At 40.6% G+C, this 20090-nt stretch overlaps 1 protein-coding gene across 7 annotated transcripts in view; it reads right to left on the bottom strand.

Moving 5' to 3' along the window:
• Positions 1-618: 618 nt before the first annotated feature.
• DUSP22 (dual specificity phosphatase 22) overlaps positions 619-20090 on the bottom strand; it is a 45802-nt gene continuing 26330 nt past the window's right edge. For 6 of the 7 annotated variants that reach the window (XM_065052515.1, XM_065052517.1, XM_065052519.1 and 3 more), the window contains 4 exons: positions 15021-15070; positions 9585-9659; positions 7112-7283; positions 619-4268 (listed from right to left, as the gene is read on the bottom strand). In XM_065052515.1, coding sequence (XP_064908587.1) covers positions 4083-4268; positions 7112-7283; positions 9585-9659; positions 15021-15070 — 483 coding nt within the window. In that variant the 3' untranslated portion in view covers positions 619-4082. The remainder of the gene's footprint in view (positions 4269-7111; positions 7284-9584; positions 9660-15020; positions 15071-20090) is intronic. The other variant, XM_065052521.1, reaches the window with a different exon arrangement.

The following is a 20090-nucleotide window of genomic DNA, read 5'->3' as shown; positions in this document are numbered from 1 at the left end:
TTAGGCATGACTGATTATACTTTCAGGTTGGTGGGGTTTTGGGTTTGTTTTTTTTTTGATTGTTCAAATGCCAGAATTACCCTCTTAGCAGAGACAGTGTCAAACCAGAAATTCAGTGTGTTATCTGTGGGAATTTAAATGGGGTTTTTCCCCCCCTTAAACTGTAAGTGTATTTTTTTTCTTCCCCAGAAATCATCATCTGCTACTTACAGCAGTTTCCTCTGACAAACTGCTACTGAGAGCCTTGAGTCTTGGCAGTCTGTACACCAGCTAAGTTTTACAGCTAATTAAGCCCTAAACCAGTGTGCTATAGAAAAAGAAGGCATTTCAGAAGAATAAAAAATTTGGACTCGCCACATACCCTGTTGCAATGATGAGTAAGAGAACAACATGCAACGTCCTCCTGTGTGACTACTATCAAGAGGTGCTGGTGCTGCAGACTCTTGAACTCACCTGGAAGAACTTGGTGAAGAGAGGGGAAGTCTGAGGGCAGGATAAAAACATAATAGAAATACCCAAATAAGTTTGTCTTGTACTCTTACTGTACCTGCAGGGATACAGAGAGTGAGTAGAAACCTTCCAGAGACTATTATTTATTTCAAGAAACACACAAGCAGATCAGATGTTAACATTTACTTTTATTTATAAAAAAATTGTAGAACTTATTAAATACAAACATTTGGAAAAAGCAATCAAGGCTTTGCTAAGATGCCCAGGAAGAGGAAGACAGATAATCAAGAAGCTCTCAAAGTTTAGAGTTTTTAAACTAGCTGAAATAATCACTATAATTTTTCACTGACTTGTTTGTAGGCAGTGGCCATTATAGCAACCAATGTTATTACTGTCCTTTTTAAAAAACAGAGATATGATTTGCCATATCTTCCCATTCAACCATAAAATGTACAGAAACAACTCTTTCCAGGTTAAAAAACAGGGTAATAAATACTAATGCGTTTACCCATTACCTACATTGTGTAACACTAAACTTTTGCTTATAATCACACATGGATATCAAGTTTAGCCAATAAATCAATTATACATTTCAAATTTGGATATCCAATAAGCTTTATACATTTTCCAGTGAACATCAAAATGAGGACAATGTTTTGAAGTACAGAAACAAAACAATTGAGTGCACTGTCTACACCATGAAGGCCAGTGACTAAGAGGTGGACTGGGGTCTAGTCATGTTCCAGATTGCTGGAAAGTCCTACAAACTGCCACCAAAAGGCTGGTTGGAAGACAAATCACGTCACGTTCTCAGTCTGTGTTAGCTCCTCTCCCTTTCTAAAAGGCCAAAGGTGAGAACTGTAGCTACTCTCTCTTCTGCACCTTGTGGTAAATAAAAGAGAAAACTATCATTCTACAAGGAGAAACCAGATTCAGGTTTTCTTAGACTGCTTTTGCTCTTTTACCACTCTTAAATGCAGTATGCAGTACATATAGACTGCTAAACAAGATGTAGATGCAAAAGCCTACAGAAAATACCTCTTCTGTCTTTTAAAAAGAGAGAAGCACTTCCACTTGCTGACAATATGGCACTCCCTCTGTCTTCCTGCTTTACCCTGTATCTGCTTTCCAGTTGCAGCATAATGCACATTGATATGGCTTTATGGCCCTAAAGCCAAATTCAGTTCTAACAACCAAAAAAAAATATCCTATTTGTGGGACTGACTCTATGGGGACAACCAAACTACTAAAAAAAATTCAGTACAGAATTATCTTGGACACATGATCATTAACAGATGTCTCCCACTCTGCCTTGTATTTGTCAGAACAGAAAAAAGAATCATCGTCCGGTTACCAGCACTCAACAAGATCACTACTGCAAGAATGAGAGTGCTGGGGGCGTTACAGGATCCATAGCACTGGCAGTCAGCTACAGGACAGACTGACCGGATCGGATCCCTCCAAGAGCACAGGCAGGCTACTTCTGATGAAGCTGCCCACTGCAGGCAGGCTCAAGTTGCACCACAGATTCTACAGTGAGGAGCGGGCTTAAAAAATGGACAAATATCCTGAGCACGTGGTCAGACCCTGTCAGTGAGGGAAGCATTTCCCAATTACCACATCTGCCCTCGGAGCAGAGAGGGGACTGCCCGTGCGGGCACTGCTGTGTTGGAATTCCTAAACAGCCAATTATTTGCAGATCAACATATTTGAGAAAAGCTAAATACTTCTGTTAGCAGGCAAACACAGAGCAGTTGCTGGATATCCCAAATAGGTCACGGTTCATTTAACTACAAGCCTGAAAACAAAGTCAATTCCAGCATGATTCCCACCACTTACTGCAACACAGACACAATTATCCTGCTCTCGCTGTGTTCAGTACACTTAGAACACATAGTGCAATAAGAACCCTGATGCAGGCCTGGACTTAGCTGAAATGGTCAGGTCGCTTCCACCCCATTCCCTTTTTTCCTTTTTGGTAATTATTGATATGCAAGATCTATATTCCACAAGCCACAACATATATTTTTTGGAGATAATAACAGATATTTAACAGCCAGGTGCTACTTGACCCCAAAAGCTTTGCTCCCATCCAAAGAATTCACTGCCACCCCAAGCAAGCAGGAAATCACATGAAGAGGAAGGGATGGGAGGTCAGAATACTTGAATCTTCAAGAAAAACAGGCCTTTCTTCCTCTGAGTCAAAGACAAGAAACCATGATCTTGCCATCAGTGCCACACGATCAGAAATCAATACACTGCCCAGCATCCCTGGTGACATATTTTGAAGTTACAGTCTTAGAGTACACTTGAGTCAGGCAATGGCTCCATTCCAGAAACACACAATGTTAACAGAGTATGGCCCCTAGTTTTAACTTAGTTTAAAATATATTTTACAAATGCATTCCTACAAATCTGATCCCAGCAAAACACGTAGTGGTTTTAAAATGGCAGAAAGTTGAATTCAAACAACTCAATTTTTAAACCAGTGAGAAATATGAGAAGTTTTAAAAGAAAACAATGAACCTCTCAAATACAGACATTTATGAAATATACATGCGCGCGCACACACACACAGACACGCGCCCACTTCACTCAGTGTCAGATTAAGATTACACAAGGCAATTTTCAAGGTTGCATTTACAACCACAATGACAAGAACAGCATTTTTGAGGTAGCTGAAGTCAAAGAGCAAACCACAGCACAAGCAAAGAAACAGGTGCTCACACTCACACTGAGCCCACTCTTTGGAGACACGTTATATTGTGCGCGGGGGCAAGTGTTGAAGAGGCACGTGTTCCACAGGGAATGAAGTTCAGCGGCACTGGAGACCAGATGAACTATTCTCCAGAGAAGCTCATGTTGGGAAAGCAGATGCACAATCGAGGGACCATGACTTAAATCAGTGCACATCAGCTGAGCTGTGGTAACAGTCTCGGCGCTCTTGGTCTGTGGCAGTTCTACCAACAGCTCTGTCTCACGTGCACTGAAGCAAGTACAACTGTGGCAGTTGAAGATGTTATTACTCAGAGCTGTCTGTCCCACTTCTCTCCTAGATGCTACTGTTGGTAGAAAGATACATGTACCCGTATCTCATCTGCTCCAGTTTGCAGCCTAGCATTCACGTTCAAGCCCACCTCCACAGTGCTACTTGACAATGGACTGTGAACAGGAACAGCGGAGACACGGACCCAAGTCTCTTCTTCAGGTGCAATAACATCTTTGCCACATTCACAGTGCAGAGATGTCAAACTGCCACAGCTTGAATCACAAGACTTCACCTCTCAGAGCGCTTTGCTAGCCTACAATGAAAGGGGTCAAGCTAACCTCACAGCAAATGCCAGGCGATGTGGGCATATGGGGATAATAACTGTGGCTGCCTGATAAACGGGCTCAGCCACAGCAACTGAATCATGTCTCTGGGCATACAGAGAGCTTGATCCTGCCCAGGTTATAGAACTGTGTGAAACACACTCACACACACACACACACACATAATGTAGTATTTTCATCAAGAAGCTTTCTACAAATCAACTGTTTGCATGATTACTGCTGAGAGTCTTGAAGATGCGATGGAAATTACGGCAAGATGTTTTTCAAAGGTAGAAAGAAAAAAATTCAACCTCCTACGATTAGGTCTCTGTTGTGTAGTTGCTGTATGAGAGAGATGGCACAGATGAGAAGTTGTTATTCCACTGTCTTCCTCCAGTACTCTGATGCAACTCTGCCTGCTCTTTATATTTGCTCAGAAGATTTTTGGCTTCTTGCAGATCCTGAGAAGAGTTTTCCCCATATTCTTCTTTCAGCCACTGCCTGAACTGCAGAAATGGAGCACACATATATGAGATGATGAAAAAATAATATAAGACCGATACAGAAATAATACTCCCTCCCATCCTACAGAATTTCAAGAGCCATTAAGAACACAAGTAGTTTAAAGAAAAGCACTCCAAATATTGCAATGTCCTTCAACAGTGGCACAGGAATACACATTTGAAATCACCGAGATTCCTCACGTCCCCTACAATGACACACTTGCATTACAGCTGGCTGACAAGGCAAGGACATCCTGGACTTAAAGCACCCTCCTCCTGTTACATATACAATGAGATGAATAAGCAGGGAAGCTTATATGATCAGCCAGCTTGCTCAGGTCACAACAGGCCTAAAGAAGGTTGAAGATCAGAAAAACTAACCACTCATATGTTTTTCAATCTGACCCCACAAACACCAGTAGTAAAAAAAAACTGTACTGTGGATATCTGGAAAGGTATCTGCCAGGAAGAAAAAGACCAGGAGCTTTAAAAGCTATAGAATAGGACACTATATGTTACTAACACAAATGACTGAATATATTACATGGTAACAGAAGTACCAGGTCCAGCCCAGCTCTGTGTCCTGGTATGAGAGTACCAAGATGCAAATGCCAAGGAAACAATCAGGCAATAGCTGGGCAATAATGCTGGGACCTTTTCCCTGCTCATTTCCTCAGCATCCAGAAATTTTCAGCTCAGGTACTTTCAGAGGCTGAGGCAGTATCTATTCTGTTTGATAGCAACAAATGAATTTTTCTGCCATGAGATCACCTTCTGAATCCATAAATTTTTACCACAAGCTCCATAAGTACAGCTGGTATAAAAACCCCTCCTTTTCCTTGATTGAGACCTTCCCAATTGATAGCTCCATCTCATGTTACAGAGACGAGTAGAAATCAGACCTGTTCACTGCCTCTCTTCAACTCAGCTTCATTGACCTTTAACACATTCTCCTCTGTCATTTCTTTGCCAGCTGATGAATTTTAGTCCACTTAGTCAATTCTGCCAATCTAGTTGTTCTTCTTTGCAGAAGCAGCAAGCAGACACAGATTCCAGCTGTTCTGTCCCAGTGGGAATGATATTCCTGTGGTAATTTTTCAAGCCTTAACTTTCACAGATTTTTTCTGTTTGGGGCTCATGCACAGCTTTTTCTATAAAGACCATTTACTAGGACAGTGGGAGACAAGACTTCAACATAGTTACTCCCTCCCATTCCTAAAAGATCATAAGGCCCTGAGTGAAATCTGAAGTCTCAGGCTACCATGTGGAAGTTTGGAATTGGTGTAAACCATGTTGTGACCTTAGCGACTAAACCCCTTCCTGTAAGACCAAGGCCTAAAGGACCCCAATTCCAAAAACCCCATGGGATACCAGCCTGTTGTGGCACAGCAAAACACCCATGCTGCTGAAATAAGTAAAAAGTTCACGCCCTTGGCAGATGGCATTATTCCCCTGAAATCAGGTGTGTAAACAGACACCTGCTAAGGATGTGGTTGCTGTTAAGAGACAGTAGGAAACTACAGCCCAGCCAGTGACTACAGGTGGATATTTCTTTTTGCAACCTACTGCCTCCCCCTCAGTGAAAAAAAAGGCAGAATGTGCCGTCCATGGTGGATGAAAAAAGAGAGACGTTACTGTCTTTATCAGCCTATTTGCATATAGCCTTAATTGTCATTGCTGTTAGCCCAGACCAATTAGAGTAGAAATGACTGTAAGGGAGGAAGGAGACAAGTCTGGAAAGTCCCGCTCTGATTTTTGTCTCTTAAAAATCAGTTACTCTACCATTTAGACCCGTTCCAAACGATCCAGGAAACATTCAGTTAAATATAAATAAATAATAAAAACCCCCCCACGCAAATATTTAGAGATGCAAACTGCATCAAATGCAACAAATGGTAATTTCTAGAGTCTGAGCTTTCTGCAGCAGAATGACAGGGAGGGAATAAAAAAAAAAAAAACACACCCAAAAAAACACAGCATCCTTTGCCTCATATATTTTACTTTCCGATTTTCATTTGCCTCTGTTGTTGTTGTTGTTGATTTTTAATAAGCAAAATAGGCACAAAAGCTGAGAGAATAGTGATATGCTGAGCAATGGAAAACAGAGGGCACAGCCAGAGTAGGTTGTTAACATAAATGGAAGTCTCTGATCACCCACAGGGAGCAGGTCTTTTGTGTGGGATGGTTCTTTTTAGGGGTAAAAAAACCTAATTTTTGTTTTATGAAAATCACTTTTCAGTCTTACTGTTCCCTCAGTTCTCCTAGTCCTACAAAGCCTTCAAAGGTTAAGAAAGGGAAAAAAAAAGGTCATATTTGAGACTGTCCTACACATCAGAAAATGTATTAAGTCTCAGCCACAGAAGGTGTAGGGAACATGACGCACAAGTCATAACGAGAACCTAGTTTAATTCCTGGATAGCAAAGATTTCTGATTATGATTTCTTTCCTTCTTACTATTCCAAATGTGTTCGGGGGAAGCCAACTATTTTTATGCAACTGGTACTTAGAGTTGGTCTTTCTGAGCAACTCACTCTTTAGTCTTTATCCCTGTAAAGGTGTCAGTCTTGTCTTGTGTCTTAGCACACATGAAGCAATGACTGGATTGAGAGCACAGCTGGACAGGAGGTGTTTAGATGTTGTGCTTCATCTCTTGCACTATCCAGCATTCCCTGAAACCTTCAGTTCTATCCACACCTCCCCAGTGGAGCAGGCTTGGCCAAGAAGACGCTCTCTCAAAGCAAAACCAAGGAGTCAGATAAACCACTCAGGCAACAAAATAACAAGAAGCAGCCCATGATCTGGCTTGGGGTTGTGTTTCGCAGCTCACTTGTTTGTAGTTCATTTACCTGATTAACATCATGTTTTTCAAAGTCCTGTAGCTGCCTCTGGAAGCCCATGTTGGGATTGGCACAGGATCTTGCTGCACGGACAACAGACAGTGCATCTTCCCAACCAAAGTCTGTGATTGTCATGATGTAGGCAACCACTAGTGTTACACTCCTGGAGACACCTGCAAGGCTGTACAAAATAGGAGGCTCAATAAAGTGGAGTAGTGCTGTACTTCATCTATCAGTTAAAAACATCACTTCCCAACATCCCAGCAGGCTATAGTTTTGCATGCCACGAGGAAGAACTATTAAAATACTTGAGTCAAAGGGTTTTGGTGCTGCTTTTTGAAATGTATCAGAACAAATCTAAGACAAGACTGAGAAAGTAGGTTCTGAGTGGTAATTCATAAGATAGTAAAGCAAGAAATAAGTATTAAGTCTTCACAAAAGCAGGGGACAGTGCATGCTTTCTAAGTTAGATTTGATTTTTAATAAGCTAGAAATAAGACACCCACTTTCTTCTGCTTATATAGATCAGAGCAGTGAAATAAGACCATTCCCTCTCCACCATGACTAAAGGCTTCAATTTCATGAGGCTAAAATGAACTTTAAGTGAACTGTATGTCTGGTTGCTTGAGTTCTTTTCCTCTTTCTGGTGTCCACGCACTATGCAACTTCAACTCTGAGGACTCCAGTTTCACCAAATGATACACTGGGATAAAGTAAGAATCATTCACCATTACTGGTTTGACAGCACTGGACAAAAAACTCCAAACTATTACAATTTTGATTATAAAGAATTTATTTTGAGTTACATTTGTACCAGAGTCTTTCGCTGGGCATTTGAGAATGTATTGTGCTTTTGAAATGCTTCACAAATTTAAATATACATATTTTAAAACTATCAGAATTCAGATGAATTATCCCTCTTTTAAATACATGGAGACTGACCAAGGGACTCTTGCACATTTATGAGTCAGTATCAAACTGAGAATTTATGCTCAGGGTCTGTGTACAAGTCCAGTATTCAAATCAAGAGATTACTCCAATTCCCAAAATGAAGATATGTCAACTTGGCCATACAGCACAAAGACTGCAGCCAATAGCAGAGAGCAAGAAAAAACAAAACAAAACAGGGTGGGATTTCCTTTTTTTATTCTCTACAGTCCCAGGACAGCAAATGCAACATTTGAATGCTTCAGCAGTTTAAATGAAAAAAAAAAAAAGGGGGGGGGGGGAAATCAATTTATGTTCAGAGGAAATTTTTTTAACAACTCTGAAGTCACCAAAATAGCTGTCATAGAAACTAATCAAATTATTAGGATTTTGGAAATCGTATTTAGAGATACAGTGGTTAAAATAATGGTATATAAATAACTTATCTCTAATCAATACATCTCTGGTCAAATCAATCCTACAAAAAGGTTTGATAAGAAGAGAAGATCAAGAATAATTTCTTGGGCTCCTTTTATCTCCAGGCAGCTGCCCAGCCCAGGGACTCAGAAGTCCTAGCATGAGGCTTTAATAGCATTTGGAATTCTTCTGGGGCTGTTCAACTGGGGAGTTGGGCAGGGAAAAATTTAATGAAACATAAGAAGGGAAAATGTAGAGTGTTGCATCTGGGCAGGAACAACCCCAGGTTCCAGTATAAGTTGGGGAATGACCTATTAGAGAGCAGCATAGGGGAAAGGACCTGAGGGTCCTGGTGGACAGCAGGATGACCATGAGCCAGCACTGTGCCCTTGTGGCCAAGAAGGCCAATGGCATCCTGGGGAATATTAGAAGGGGGGTGGCTAGTAGGTCCAGAAAGGTTCTCCTTCCCCTCTACTCTGCCCTGGTCAGATCGCATCTGGAATATTGTGCCCAGTTCTGGGCCCCTTGTTCAAGAAGGACAGGGAACTGCTGGAGAGAGTCCAGCGCAGGACAACAAAGATGATTAAGGGAGTGGAGCACCTCCCTTATGAGGAAAGGCTGAGGGAGCTGGGTCTCTTTAGCTTGAAGAAAAGGAGACTGAGGAGTGACCTCATTAATGTTTACAAATATATAAAGGGTGAGTGTCACGAGGATGGAGCCAGGCTCTTCTCGGTGACAACCAATGATAGGACAAGGGGTAATGGGTTCAAACTGGAACACAAGAGGTTCCACTTAAATTTGAGACGAAACAACTTCTCAGTAAGGGTAACAGAACACTGGAACAGGCTGCCCAGGGGGGTTGTGGAGCCTCCTCTGGAGACATTCAAAACCCACCTGGACACCTTCCTGTGTAAACTCATCTAGGTGTTCCTGCTCTGGCAGGGGAATTGGACTAGATGATCTTTCGAGGTTCCTTCCAATCCCTGACATTCTGTGATTCTGTGAAATAAAGGGGACATTTCACCCCAAGAGGATTTTGCTATAAATGCACATGAACACTAACTTATTAAAATGACAAACATCCAAATTGAGGTAGAGAAGCCCTTCGGTAAGTTTTTTTAGCCAGTGGCATACATACCAATGAACAAGGCAGCCTTCACCTGTAAGCCGGCACTCATGGATAAATTTGATGCTCTCTCTGAAATGCCTTGCCCTGAAAACAGAAGCAGAAGGGGAATAAAGAAAGTGCTCTATTTAGTAAAATCACTACTTAGAAAGAGAGAAATGTATCCGAAAGCTTGCTTAACACTGTTTCTAGAATTTAGAACTGAATACAGGTCTTACAAAGTAAAAGTTAGTGTCTAACAATGAAACACAACATTCACTGGCACAGTTATCCTCCACTCTACCTGCAAAAGAAACTGGTATCTTAAGCACTACAGTGTGGTAAACATTAACAAACACTTTATTCTGATGACTGTCAAGTCTGTATTTCAGTTTGTGTTTTATTCCCCTTGAAACTAGTAACTTGACCTCACATGTCTTTGCATAAGCTCAGATGTCAACTGAAACTCCCAGGGCTACATGAACAGTTCCCAAGGTAGACTGTCTCTCACAAAGAGGCATCCACTACCCACTACCCAAACTTATGCTGAGCTTTGACTTCACCTCTTCCTTCAAGCCATGTACTAGGGCATATCTAAATGTTATGCCTTTCTTCTTTGCAACAAGAAATCTCTCCGTTTGGTGCTGCTATGAAAAAACTCTCAGTTCAAGTCCTGGCTTCTGCAGCTCCTTCCAGTCTCATCCTCTGAGACTGCAGTACACCTCTGCCTACCCTCACTCAGTGTCAGCCAACCCCTGCCTACAGCCTACCTTTTTCAAAGCAGGAGGAGAAAATGCGGAGAAGATAAAGACTGAGTTTACAAACCTTAAGGTCTGTACCCTCATTATCCCTTACACATGCCTCTTTATTTTAAGTGGGGCAAGTCTGAAGGAAAGTAAAAGGGAAGCTGTCATCATCTCAGTCAAGCGGCAGCATTACCTCTTTGCACACCAGCAGAAGTTGCTCACCCTGCCTCTGCCTTTCAGAATGCAAAAGTTTTGGGGCTGCCTGCAATTTATGGCAGGTGCAAGCAGCACCTCTTATTTCAATACAGCTGAAGTTCACTATGGCCTTTGAGAGCTCTTGCAATTTAAGCTCGCAAGCAGCAGCAATGTGTGCAACATATAGGTAAAGGAGGGAGCTTCTTAAAGAGTAGTCAGTACTAGGCTTATTGGCAAAGACAAGCCTGAAAGCACACCGCGCTCAACACTCACGAAACACAACGTCCTGTATTCAAGATGTTTCCCCTCTCAGGATGAATATCATACCACAAGGGTAAAAGAAAAAACCTCAGCCCAGCACCAGCAGCCACACAAAAATCAGGAATACCCACATAAAAGGAAGCTTCCCGTCCTGCTAAATAGTGCAGCTGATGCTACTATAAAACACTCAAGACCTCGAGGAGGACAAGAGTGATGCGACAGAATGACAATGCCTGTGGAACTTGCAAAGGTAATGATGTCTAAGCTGAAGTATCCAAAGAGGGTTCCCCAAGCCCAGGACTCCCTTTCCAAATCAGTTCTTCCATTGCTGGATACAACATGTAGAACACACCTGGAGAAGACTTCAATCACTTATTTGGAAAATGTCAAGGCGCAAAGGAATCCCAAGCTTTAGGACAAGTGTCAGCTCAGGATTTATGTTTCTCAAGAAACTGACCAAGTATGTAGGATGAGTAAAGAGGAGGGACAAAGCCTTACAAATGCATTTTTACTTAGACTGTCACTCCAAAATATCTTCACCAGCTGAGTGCTAAAAAAAATCAGTGCTCAGGTCTGCCTGCGGAATACAAGCAGCTTCACACAAATGAACTCAGAGGACAAATGAGATGTCAGGCTGTGTGTGCAGGTGTTGCTATTGCACAACGAAGGAGCACCTAACCAAGACTAAACAGATTCAGATTAAACTCGGTTAGGGCTGGACTGACAACAATCCAATTTTCTCATGCACCCATCTTTTCTTTTTCTCTCTAGACCATCTGGCCAACAGCGCAGTTCCAAGCACCAGTGAATTCACTTCAATGGTCTAGCACAAATTTCAGTTAAACACTTCAATGCTTTGGTTTGATAAGTATCTGTGAATGAGCATAACACCTTTGCAAAGTACTAAATATAGCTAGCAGTCAACTCCATTCACTCAGTTTTATTCATCCTTCCTTATTGCTGACACTTGGGTCTGCTGACACACTGTCAAGTCTAAGTGTTTATAGGCATTCATGAAAATTAGAAGAGAAACAGCCAAGCTTAGAATTAGTGCTGCTCTGTAGAACCGTGGCCCCTCCTCACCTTGAGTCAGAGAAAAGGAGAAACTTATTCCTCCACAACCTTACAGTATCAGGGTTTCTGCTGGCTCTAGCAGACAGCTGTCTAAACTCATTTTCAGAATCACAGAATGGTTATGGTACAAACCATATTTACCTGAAAACTAAGATTAAGGACCAGTTAAGCTGCGTGGCAAGTGCCAGACACAAAGAAAAATGCTAAGTCTTACATTAACCACATAACAGTTGATTATCACCTGTAACAGGAAAGCACTTGATAAATGCATTGATTTGCACCCTATTTTATGGACTGAACAGTTACTTTAAGACAATTTATTACATGATATCTGGCTTTTATATCTCCCAGTTTAAAGCTGGGTCCTGAACTGCATGATCCTCACAGTAGGAAAACACCACAGGAAGAACAACTAGTACAGTGCCTCTACCAGCATGTTGTAAAAGTTATCTAAACTTACGCATTAGTAAACTGGATGATCCAAAACAAGGCTGAGGGCAGAGTTATGATAACAGATCTACATATTCATTTTTTGATAGCCAGATGTCTAAGAATATTATAAAGGTTAAAAAGAAAGCCTCCAAGTCAGATAGGAATAAGCATCTTGATGTTTCTTTCATTTGGTGATGTAAATGCAACAAATATCCACTTAAATTTATTTTCCTTATAGTTTATCTGGCTTCTGTTTTATCAGCACTAACAGTCTGACCGTTGGAGGTTAGTTCCATAGAAACACGTAGCCTAAGACAATTAGCAGGAACAGGACAGAAAGGGAAGATTTTATTTCTATAGAATTAACTTTTTAGTAACAGGTTGTAGAGGAGATGACATTTCTGGAGAAGTCAATATCCCAAGGTAAAATTCTCATGGTCCAGAGAAAACACTCATTTAACACCTAGGAAGCACCTTGAGTCTCAAAAGGAACGGCTTGATTCCTGTGCTTGGTAGGGGCAGAACATGGAAGCAGAAGCAAGCTTCTGAGCCACTTTGATGAACACCCACATGTTAACAGGGGAATCCTTGCTGTATTTCCCTGGCAACTCATTCTTCTGAGGAAGGATGCTTCACTACACAAGCTTACTAGGAGTAAATGTGCATTACGTGCATAAGAAACCAGAAGTTTCCCCTCACAAAAAGTGAGCTGAAGTGAATTAAGAGCTTGCAGTCCCAAAATTCAGTTGGACTTCATCAATCTGCCAAAGCACAAGGACCTTCAATACAGCACGCTGCCTTTTTTCTTTGTTTTTTCTCCTGACACCACCAGAATCCCTCTTTTGAAAGAAGAGGGTAGATATGCAAAGGTACTGCAGAGGGACCAACTCCCTCTCCTGTTCCCCAGCTATCCCTCTGCAGAGGACACGGGCAGCACAGTTAACCCCTCCTAGATAAGACTCTGTCAAATCCTCACAGACTGAACAAAGACAGCTTCCTCTTGTTTTCAGATTGTATGCACAAACCAAGCAACATTGCTATTTGTGAGCATCGCTATTTGATTTTACTTGAAGATCTTGACTGTCTAAAGCAAAAAAGAAAAACTCGTTACTCATCAAGTTTTATTTTAAGCGCTAAAATGTATCAGTATTAGAAGTAATGACGTTTGCTTGCAACCACCTGATACCAAAGCAAGTATTTTAGATGCCTGCAGCGTAACAGAAACAATACTCATGCAAATATTGTATCTTACTGAAGCTCTAAGAGCTTTGGTACTGTGCCAGACAGTTCAAGCACTGGAGGTGGTTTTTCAGTATAGCTCCTTCATATTTAACAGTGAGGGAGGGGCCAGATTGTTTATTAACATTCATCACAAATGCTGTCCTTTGTTAATAGAGATATGGATCACATGAGAATAGAAATGAAAAGAAAGCAGATTTGAAAAGCATTTTCAGAAATGCTACACAGATCTCAGCATACCAACAAACAATATGACAACACATGAATGTTTCCCTCTAATCTCATATTTTTTTCCCCTTCTCAAAAGAACTTTTTAAAAAATTACTGATTTGTATGAATTTGAAGTATTACGGCCACAAAAGTTGTCCATGACAAAAGCAGTTAGCTGTCTGCCTCCTCATTACAGACCCATCTTGAAATTTAGGGGTTTGGGATGTTTTTTGTTTGGCAAGGGGTGAGGGTATATGTTTTTTCCCTTCCCCTAAATCACGACAGAAATGCAGAATGAAAAGGCAAACCACCACGTTGGAATCTTTCTAGGGTAAGAAAAGCACATATTCTAAAAATATCCCCTGAAAGTATGAGCCGGAATATTGCTGTGATGTGACAGAAAAGCAGTGCTGCATTTCCTTCCGTACCTACCAGACCTCTTTTCAGCTACTCGTTTCTCTACAAAACTTGGCAGCAGGATGTGGCTGAAACCCCCCTCACCTCTCCCCAACATAAACACTGAGCTCTAGAAGAAAGAGTTGGTCACCATCCAAGTTCTCTTACAAAGCCTGTTTTGATTTCTCTTCGGAATCAAGACTTGCTATGCTCAATGGCTCAAAACTTTAAAACCAAGGGCAAGTTAATGAGTGTTTTGTGAACATTAGCGGAGATGAGAGCAAACAAGGCTGGGACACCTTAGTTTCACTACATATATCCTCAAGGCAAGAGTCACCACAGGAGAGAAACTCCCCACTGTGCCAGTCTACTACTAAGCACAGCAGGGCCTTCTAAGGCAGGTTCAAGAAGTCCAGAGTAGATAGTTGCAGTAGTTTGTACACTGGGACTTTATCTCGAAGGCCCACTGTGAGGAATTTATTTCTGCCCTTGAAGCACCAGGCTTCATACCTCTTTCAAATATTTTCCCTTGTTAATGGCTGGAGATAGTGCTAACCAAAAAAAAAAAAAAAAACCTCACAAAAATAACCCCAGCCAAGTAAAAAGATTTACAAAAACAACAGCTGAAATAAACTGGGACTAAATTAGGAGCAGACTCACTAAGGAATTCCTGAAGTTTAAGTCCACAAAGAGTGTTTACATACTGACCCTCCTACAAACTCTTACACACAAAATGCAGAGTCTGAATCAAAGCTGCTCGAATAAAGTGTTACTGTGTTTTCTTAACAGATTAAAAACCACATTTGTGTAATACTTGTGAGAGATCAGAATCAGATCTTTCAGCTCATGGCAAAACAGGCATCATGGTACTGAGGGATTTCTGGAGGTTTGTGATTTATTTTTAAAGAAAACTTACAAGTTCTGCGAGGGTGAGTCAGCAGCAGGAATGCATAGATACTTCACTCCCTGTATAAAGAAGCAAAAAGGAATGAGAAGAAAATATCCAAGTTAAATACATTTACCTACCATGGTCCAAGTCTGCCCTAGGCTGGTGCAGTTTTATTGGCTTTGAGGAAGGCACACCATTATTCAGACAAGCAGAGATCATCTTTATGCAGCCAGATTTTAAAACACTGTTTTCACATCTGCTTTGTTGCTAAGGCACTAGCACATAGCTTAGTCAATGCTTATCCCAAGGCCCAAGAGCAAGCTTTTTAAAATAGAATCATCGTTACTAAAAAGGTATAAACCTCTTTTTCAAAAATCTCATTCTTCTTACATTTCTAGTAAAACTAAGTTGCAATTTCTCCTGCCCTTCCCTTTCTCTGAATAGATGCTACAAATTAAAATTGTGATAAACAATTTATTTTCATCCCATGCAATCATTTTTCTTCACTTAGCTGATAAAGCAAACAAAATGCACTTCAGAGAAGAAACATGTTTGTGGTATGGGTCTTTTTTTTATTTTTTGAAACTTCAAGAAGAACAACCATAAAATTCATACTTTTCTTTCACAAAGTTAGCCTCACTTTCTTAGTCAGCTATCATAGTAAGTTACAAGATCAATTAGGGAAGTTAGATAACCATTTCTGATGCATTAAAAAAGTTACTGGGTATATTTAAAACACCACTATAATCATATGCTACTGCTTTGCATTGTCAGCGCTCATTTTAACTGTCTTTTTATTTTCAAAGCTTGTTTTGCTCCTATGACTGTTAAGAAAACGAACACATCTGAAAGCATTTTTAGCTAACTTCTCAAATAGGACTTCCAAGAATACGGGTTGCAGCTCAGACACACGAAACCTAAATCATTCGCTGGACATCTTTCAACTTATCTCGAATGCAGAGTTATGAGTTTTTCAGATGTACTTGTAAAGAAAAGGATTCATAGGAAAATTCCACCATAAAATGCACCTTAGTTTATCTTTCTGTAACAATGCAAACCCCTGTAGCAACCCTGCATGTTCAACAACACATATGGAAGTTCACACATTTATCTGTAAGAGATCCTTTGCTAACAGGGTGGAACACAACATGCAACTACCAGGCATTTCATTTACCAGCTTGGGAGGGGTGTGTGGAAATTCTGGGGAATTTTCATTGCTCAACTGTGATGGGTACCTGAGGCAGCATCTTCTCCAACACCACTTTTGCTTTGCTGGCTCAGAAACCCCTCTTTAATTTCCCCTACACACACTTTGTTACTTCACTTGCCATCTTACAACAAAGGGCAATCCCTTTTACAAGAGGTACTGACACCTGGCACCATGATACACCATGATGTTAATCACCACTATGTCAGAAAGGATGTGGTAATACCTCACCCCCATCTCTTCACCATCACAGACACATGGCACCAGCCATTTTCTCAACCCACCAGAATCCCTCCAGCCAGTGTCGTCTTCATGGCCACACAAATTTAAGAGCCCTGTCCCCTCCGTGCTTTTCTGGCCTTCCTCGCTCTGACAGGCCATCCTCAGCATGCCACAACTGGAAGAGAACTGCTACTCTCTATGGCCTTCTGGTTTGGGGAAGGCTCTGCAGACAGTCCTAAGCATGGAGATGGTGACAGCACCTGATGAGGGACACCACCAAGCCAGTGACAGCATGTGGCATCGTGCATGAGAGCTGCAAGGCAAAATGCAGCTGAGGTGAGAGAGAATGAGCAGTCAGTTTGCAAAATGGAGGCAACAGCACCAACAGGTAACAGTCCCTCCTGCCCTGCCTCGGGAGAAGGGATGCCCGCAGTGGGAGGTCAGGATTGCTCCACAGCCATAAGCTGATCCACAACGGCTTGCACAGATACATTCATTTAGAAAGGTGATGTAGCAGTAATACATACATTGGTAGACTGTTAAGGCAAGGATGACTATTATATTGTGACAGATTAATTATGATAAGCATCTTGTATGATACATCTGAGAGGTTTATCTCAGACACTGGTATCACTTCAAGTGAGTCACTCCAGTAGAACAAGAGCCTGTGACCTGAAAGTAAATTTACATGCTAGTCCCCACAGCTCTAGACAACTCCATGCCAACAATACTGCACCACTAGGGGAAAAAAAAATGGAAGAAAACAGAAGAGATGGGTTAACTCCAGTGCACTATATGCCAGAAGGTTCACTCCTCCAGCACACACTGATGCAAGTTGTTCCACAGATTTCAGAAGCTATGGCACATGCTGAGTACATTTCACAGGCTGAGTGCAGAGGGGCTTTCAGATCATGTTCACTTTAAAAGCAGAAGTAGCACCAGCACAAGTTTAAGACCCACAATGTTCTTTTTTTGATATGGCTGGCTAGTTCCCACTACCACAAGCAAGCCTGAAACTACCCCTATGAGAGACCACACAAGGTACTGAATGGTACCTCCGGAGTTGTTGAGCACTTACAACTTCCAGCAAAGCCCACAGCATTCTTTTCACTACTTCACTTGCAAATGCTCTGCATCAGCCTATTAGCCTTATTAACATAGCTTCTCAGACAGGAGATGCTTAAAGTTACTGGAATTTGGTATTTTGACCGATGCATGTCACTCGTATGGGGTTTTCTTTTTTGGAAGGCTGTGGTGATGGACTCCTCCCTGGGAGGAAATAATCACACACTCAACTCAGAAATAGTTACAGGTGGGATTTCAAATGTACTGTGCAGTGATCTAACCTGACTCCCACAAAAATCAACAGTGAAACTCTCAGCAGCTTTGACCCAAACACAGTTTGGCCAGAGTTGGTAACTCCTGAGAATCCCACCCTACCATCAAGTTTTACTTCTCTTGGTTGAAATAACAATGATAATAACAGGATCAAATATCATTCATTGTAATCGGACACCTGAAATACAATAAAACAAGATTGTACGGGGCAGGTATTAATAAATGAGACTTCAAGGGATTTTCTGTGTAGATATTTATATGCTGATTGCCAGAATTAGCTTTCCTCACATATGCTGGATAGACTTGCTTTTTTAAACATACCGGCAAAAGGAAAATACTTAATTAATAAATCCTGCTCTCTGTGACTGTTCTGAAAAAAAACCAAACAAAACACTACCCAGGATTGCAATATTATTTGTATATTTGTGCCCCAAGACACTCTTGTCCTTCCTGTGCTCATACCCTGCAGACAACATCTAAGAACTGTCCCAAAGGGACCTTTCAAAGTAGAACAGTTTATGCCAACTGAACAAGTAAATACCTGCAACATTTTAGATGGGGCACTGGCATGAAAGAAAGATAGGGACATCACTGTTTTATTGCCTAGCAGTTTGTTTGCCATTCTGAAAATGGAAAGCATAAGATGTAAGAAGGCAATCACGGAAACAGTGACTAAAACAGAGTAAGCTAAATCAAAAGATTGTTGAAGAGTCAAACAGACCAGCTCCTAGTGAAAATTTCAACAGGCTCCAGATCAGTACTTGGCTTGCAGTTTCATTCAATAAACTTAAATCTGGTTGCAGATGCAATATACAAAGTTGAACCAAACTTGCATATTAATTAAGGTGGGAAGACAAATACAAATTTGATGTCAACCATAGGGAAGTTTTTATTTATGAATTTATTTTAAAATCAACTCTTGTTGCCTAGGATTGACAATTCTCTAAAAATTATTCAGTGGAGGGAAGGACAGAACAACTCAAAACAGGTATTGTACCACTTCACTGACACACACTAAATTAGGTTCCACAGAATAGCTTCTCATCCGAAAACTCGGTATTTGTTCAAAGCAAAGAGAAAAGTTTGCAATTATAAAAACTGATGAAAAGAGAAATATTATCTTAAATCCTACGTGAATATATCCATTTTATTTATTAAATACTGTTTAATGATATACTGTTATTCAAACATTTCTTCAGCTGACATCTGTCAGTCATGTCTTACCTCTCCAAACAAGCTTTTTCCCAAATTACCCATTTAAAAAAAGAAAATAAATAAATCCAACCTTTTCAATTAAACAGAAATTAACGTATGCTCTCATGTAATAAAATAGTCCATACATACAGAATGTGGTCAAACTCAAGGTCCCAGGCCAATGAGATGCTGAACACAGCTTTCTTCTGCTCATCTCTATTTGCTATGACTTGCTACTTGTTACTTTTAAATCACTGCTCACTTTCCTTTCTCCAACAATCATCTTTATCATCAAACACCTCTACCCGCTAATACACACACACACACACACACACTTCTCTAAGCTTTTTCCTTATTATTCGCACAACTATCCTAACTGATGCCACCATTAAATAAAAGCAGAACTCCCATTTCTTTTGGTGTTTTAACCTGTTAAGATTATCCTCAAAAAAAAATCAGTAAAATAAAATATAATTTACTTTTCTGTTCTCTGTTTCAGCAGACAGAGTAACCACCAAAACTAGATTGCTATGTCTCTAAGGCCCTGAAACTAAATGCTACAGTTAAACCGATACAGTGAGAGCTAACAAAACTAGAACAAGTATTCTGATTTCAAGATTGTCAAAGTTGAAACAAGCGAGAGTTAAGCAAAATTTCTAAAATTCACTGTTATTTGGGAAACGACAACACTTGCACAATTTCATCACAGATTCTAGAACTAAGTTCTGCTGCAGTGAATATCAAGGTATTAAAAACAAAGATTTACGTGCACACATATATGCAGTGTCTTTACACTACAGTCAATAAGGTATTCATGGAATTGCAGTTGTTTTCAAATTTCTAATTATTTTAGAGGTCAATCTACTAATACTGTAAACTGAACAGTTATCTCACATTTAGAAAAGTCACTAAGATTACAGAACAACACCTTCCTAATACCACTGTCTTTTAAAAAAGATCATTACATCTTTGTTATTAAATCCAGTTTTTTCATTAAATGCTCACGAAATGCAACAGTCCAATTTAAGGAACACCATTTCTATTCTACTTACCTATAAACTATTTTTAAAAGTCCAATTTCATTTTAACTAAACTTGTAAAAACTGGCACTTGTGGTTGTTTTAGTAGAACATGTA

This window comes from Columba livia, chromosome 2 (genome assembly GCF_036013475.1).
Source record: "Columba livia isolate bColLiv1 breed racing homer chromosome 2, bColLiv1.pat.W.v2, whole genome shotgun sequence".
Classification (NCBI taxonomy): Eukaryota; Metazoa; Chordata; class Aves; order Columbiformes; family Columbidae; genus Columba; species Columba livia.
Note: the sequence above shows the minus strand (reverse complement) of the source record. Positions and strands in the feature narration are given on the sequence as shown.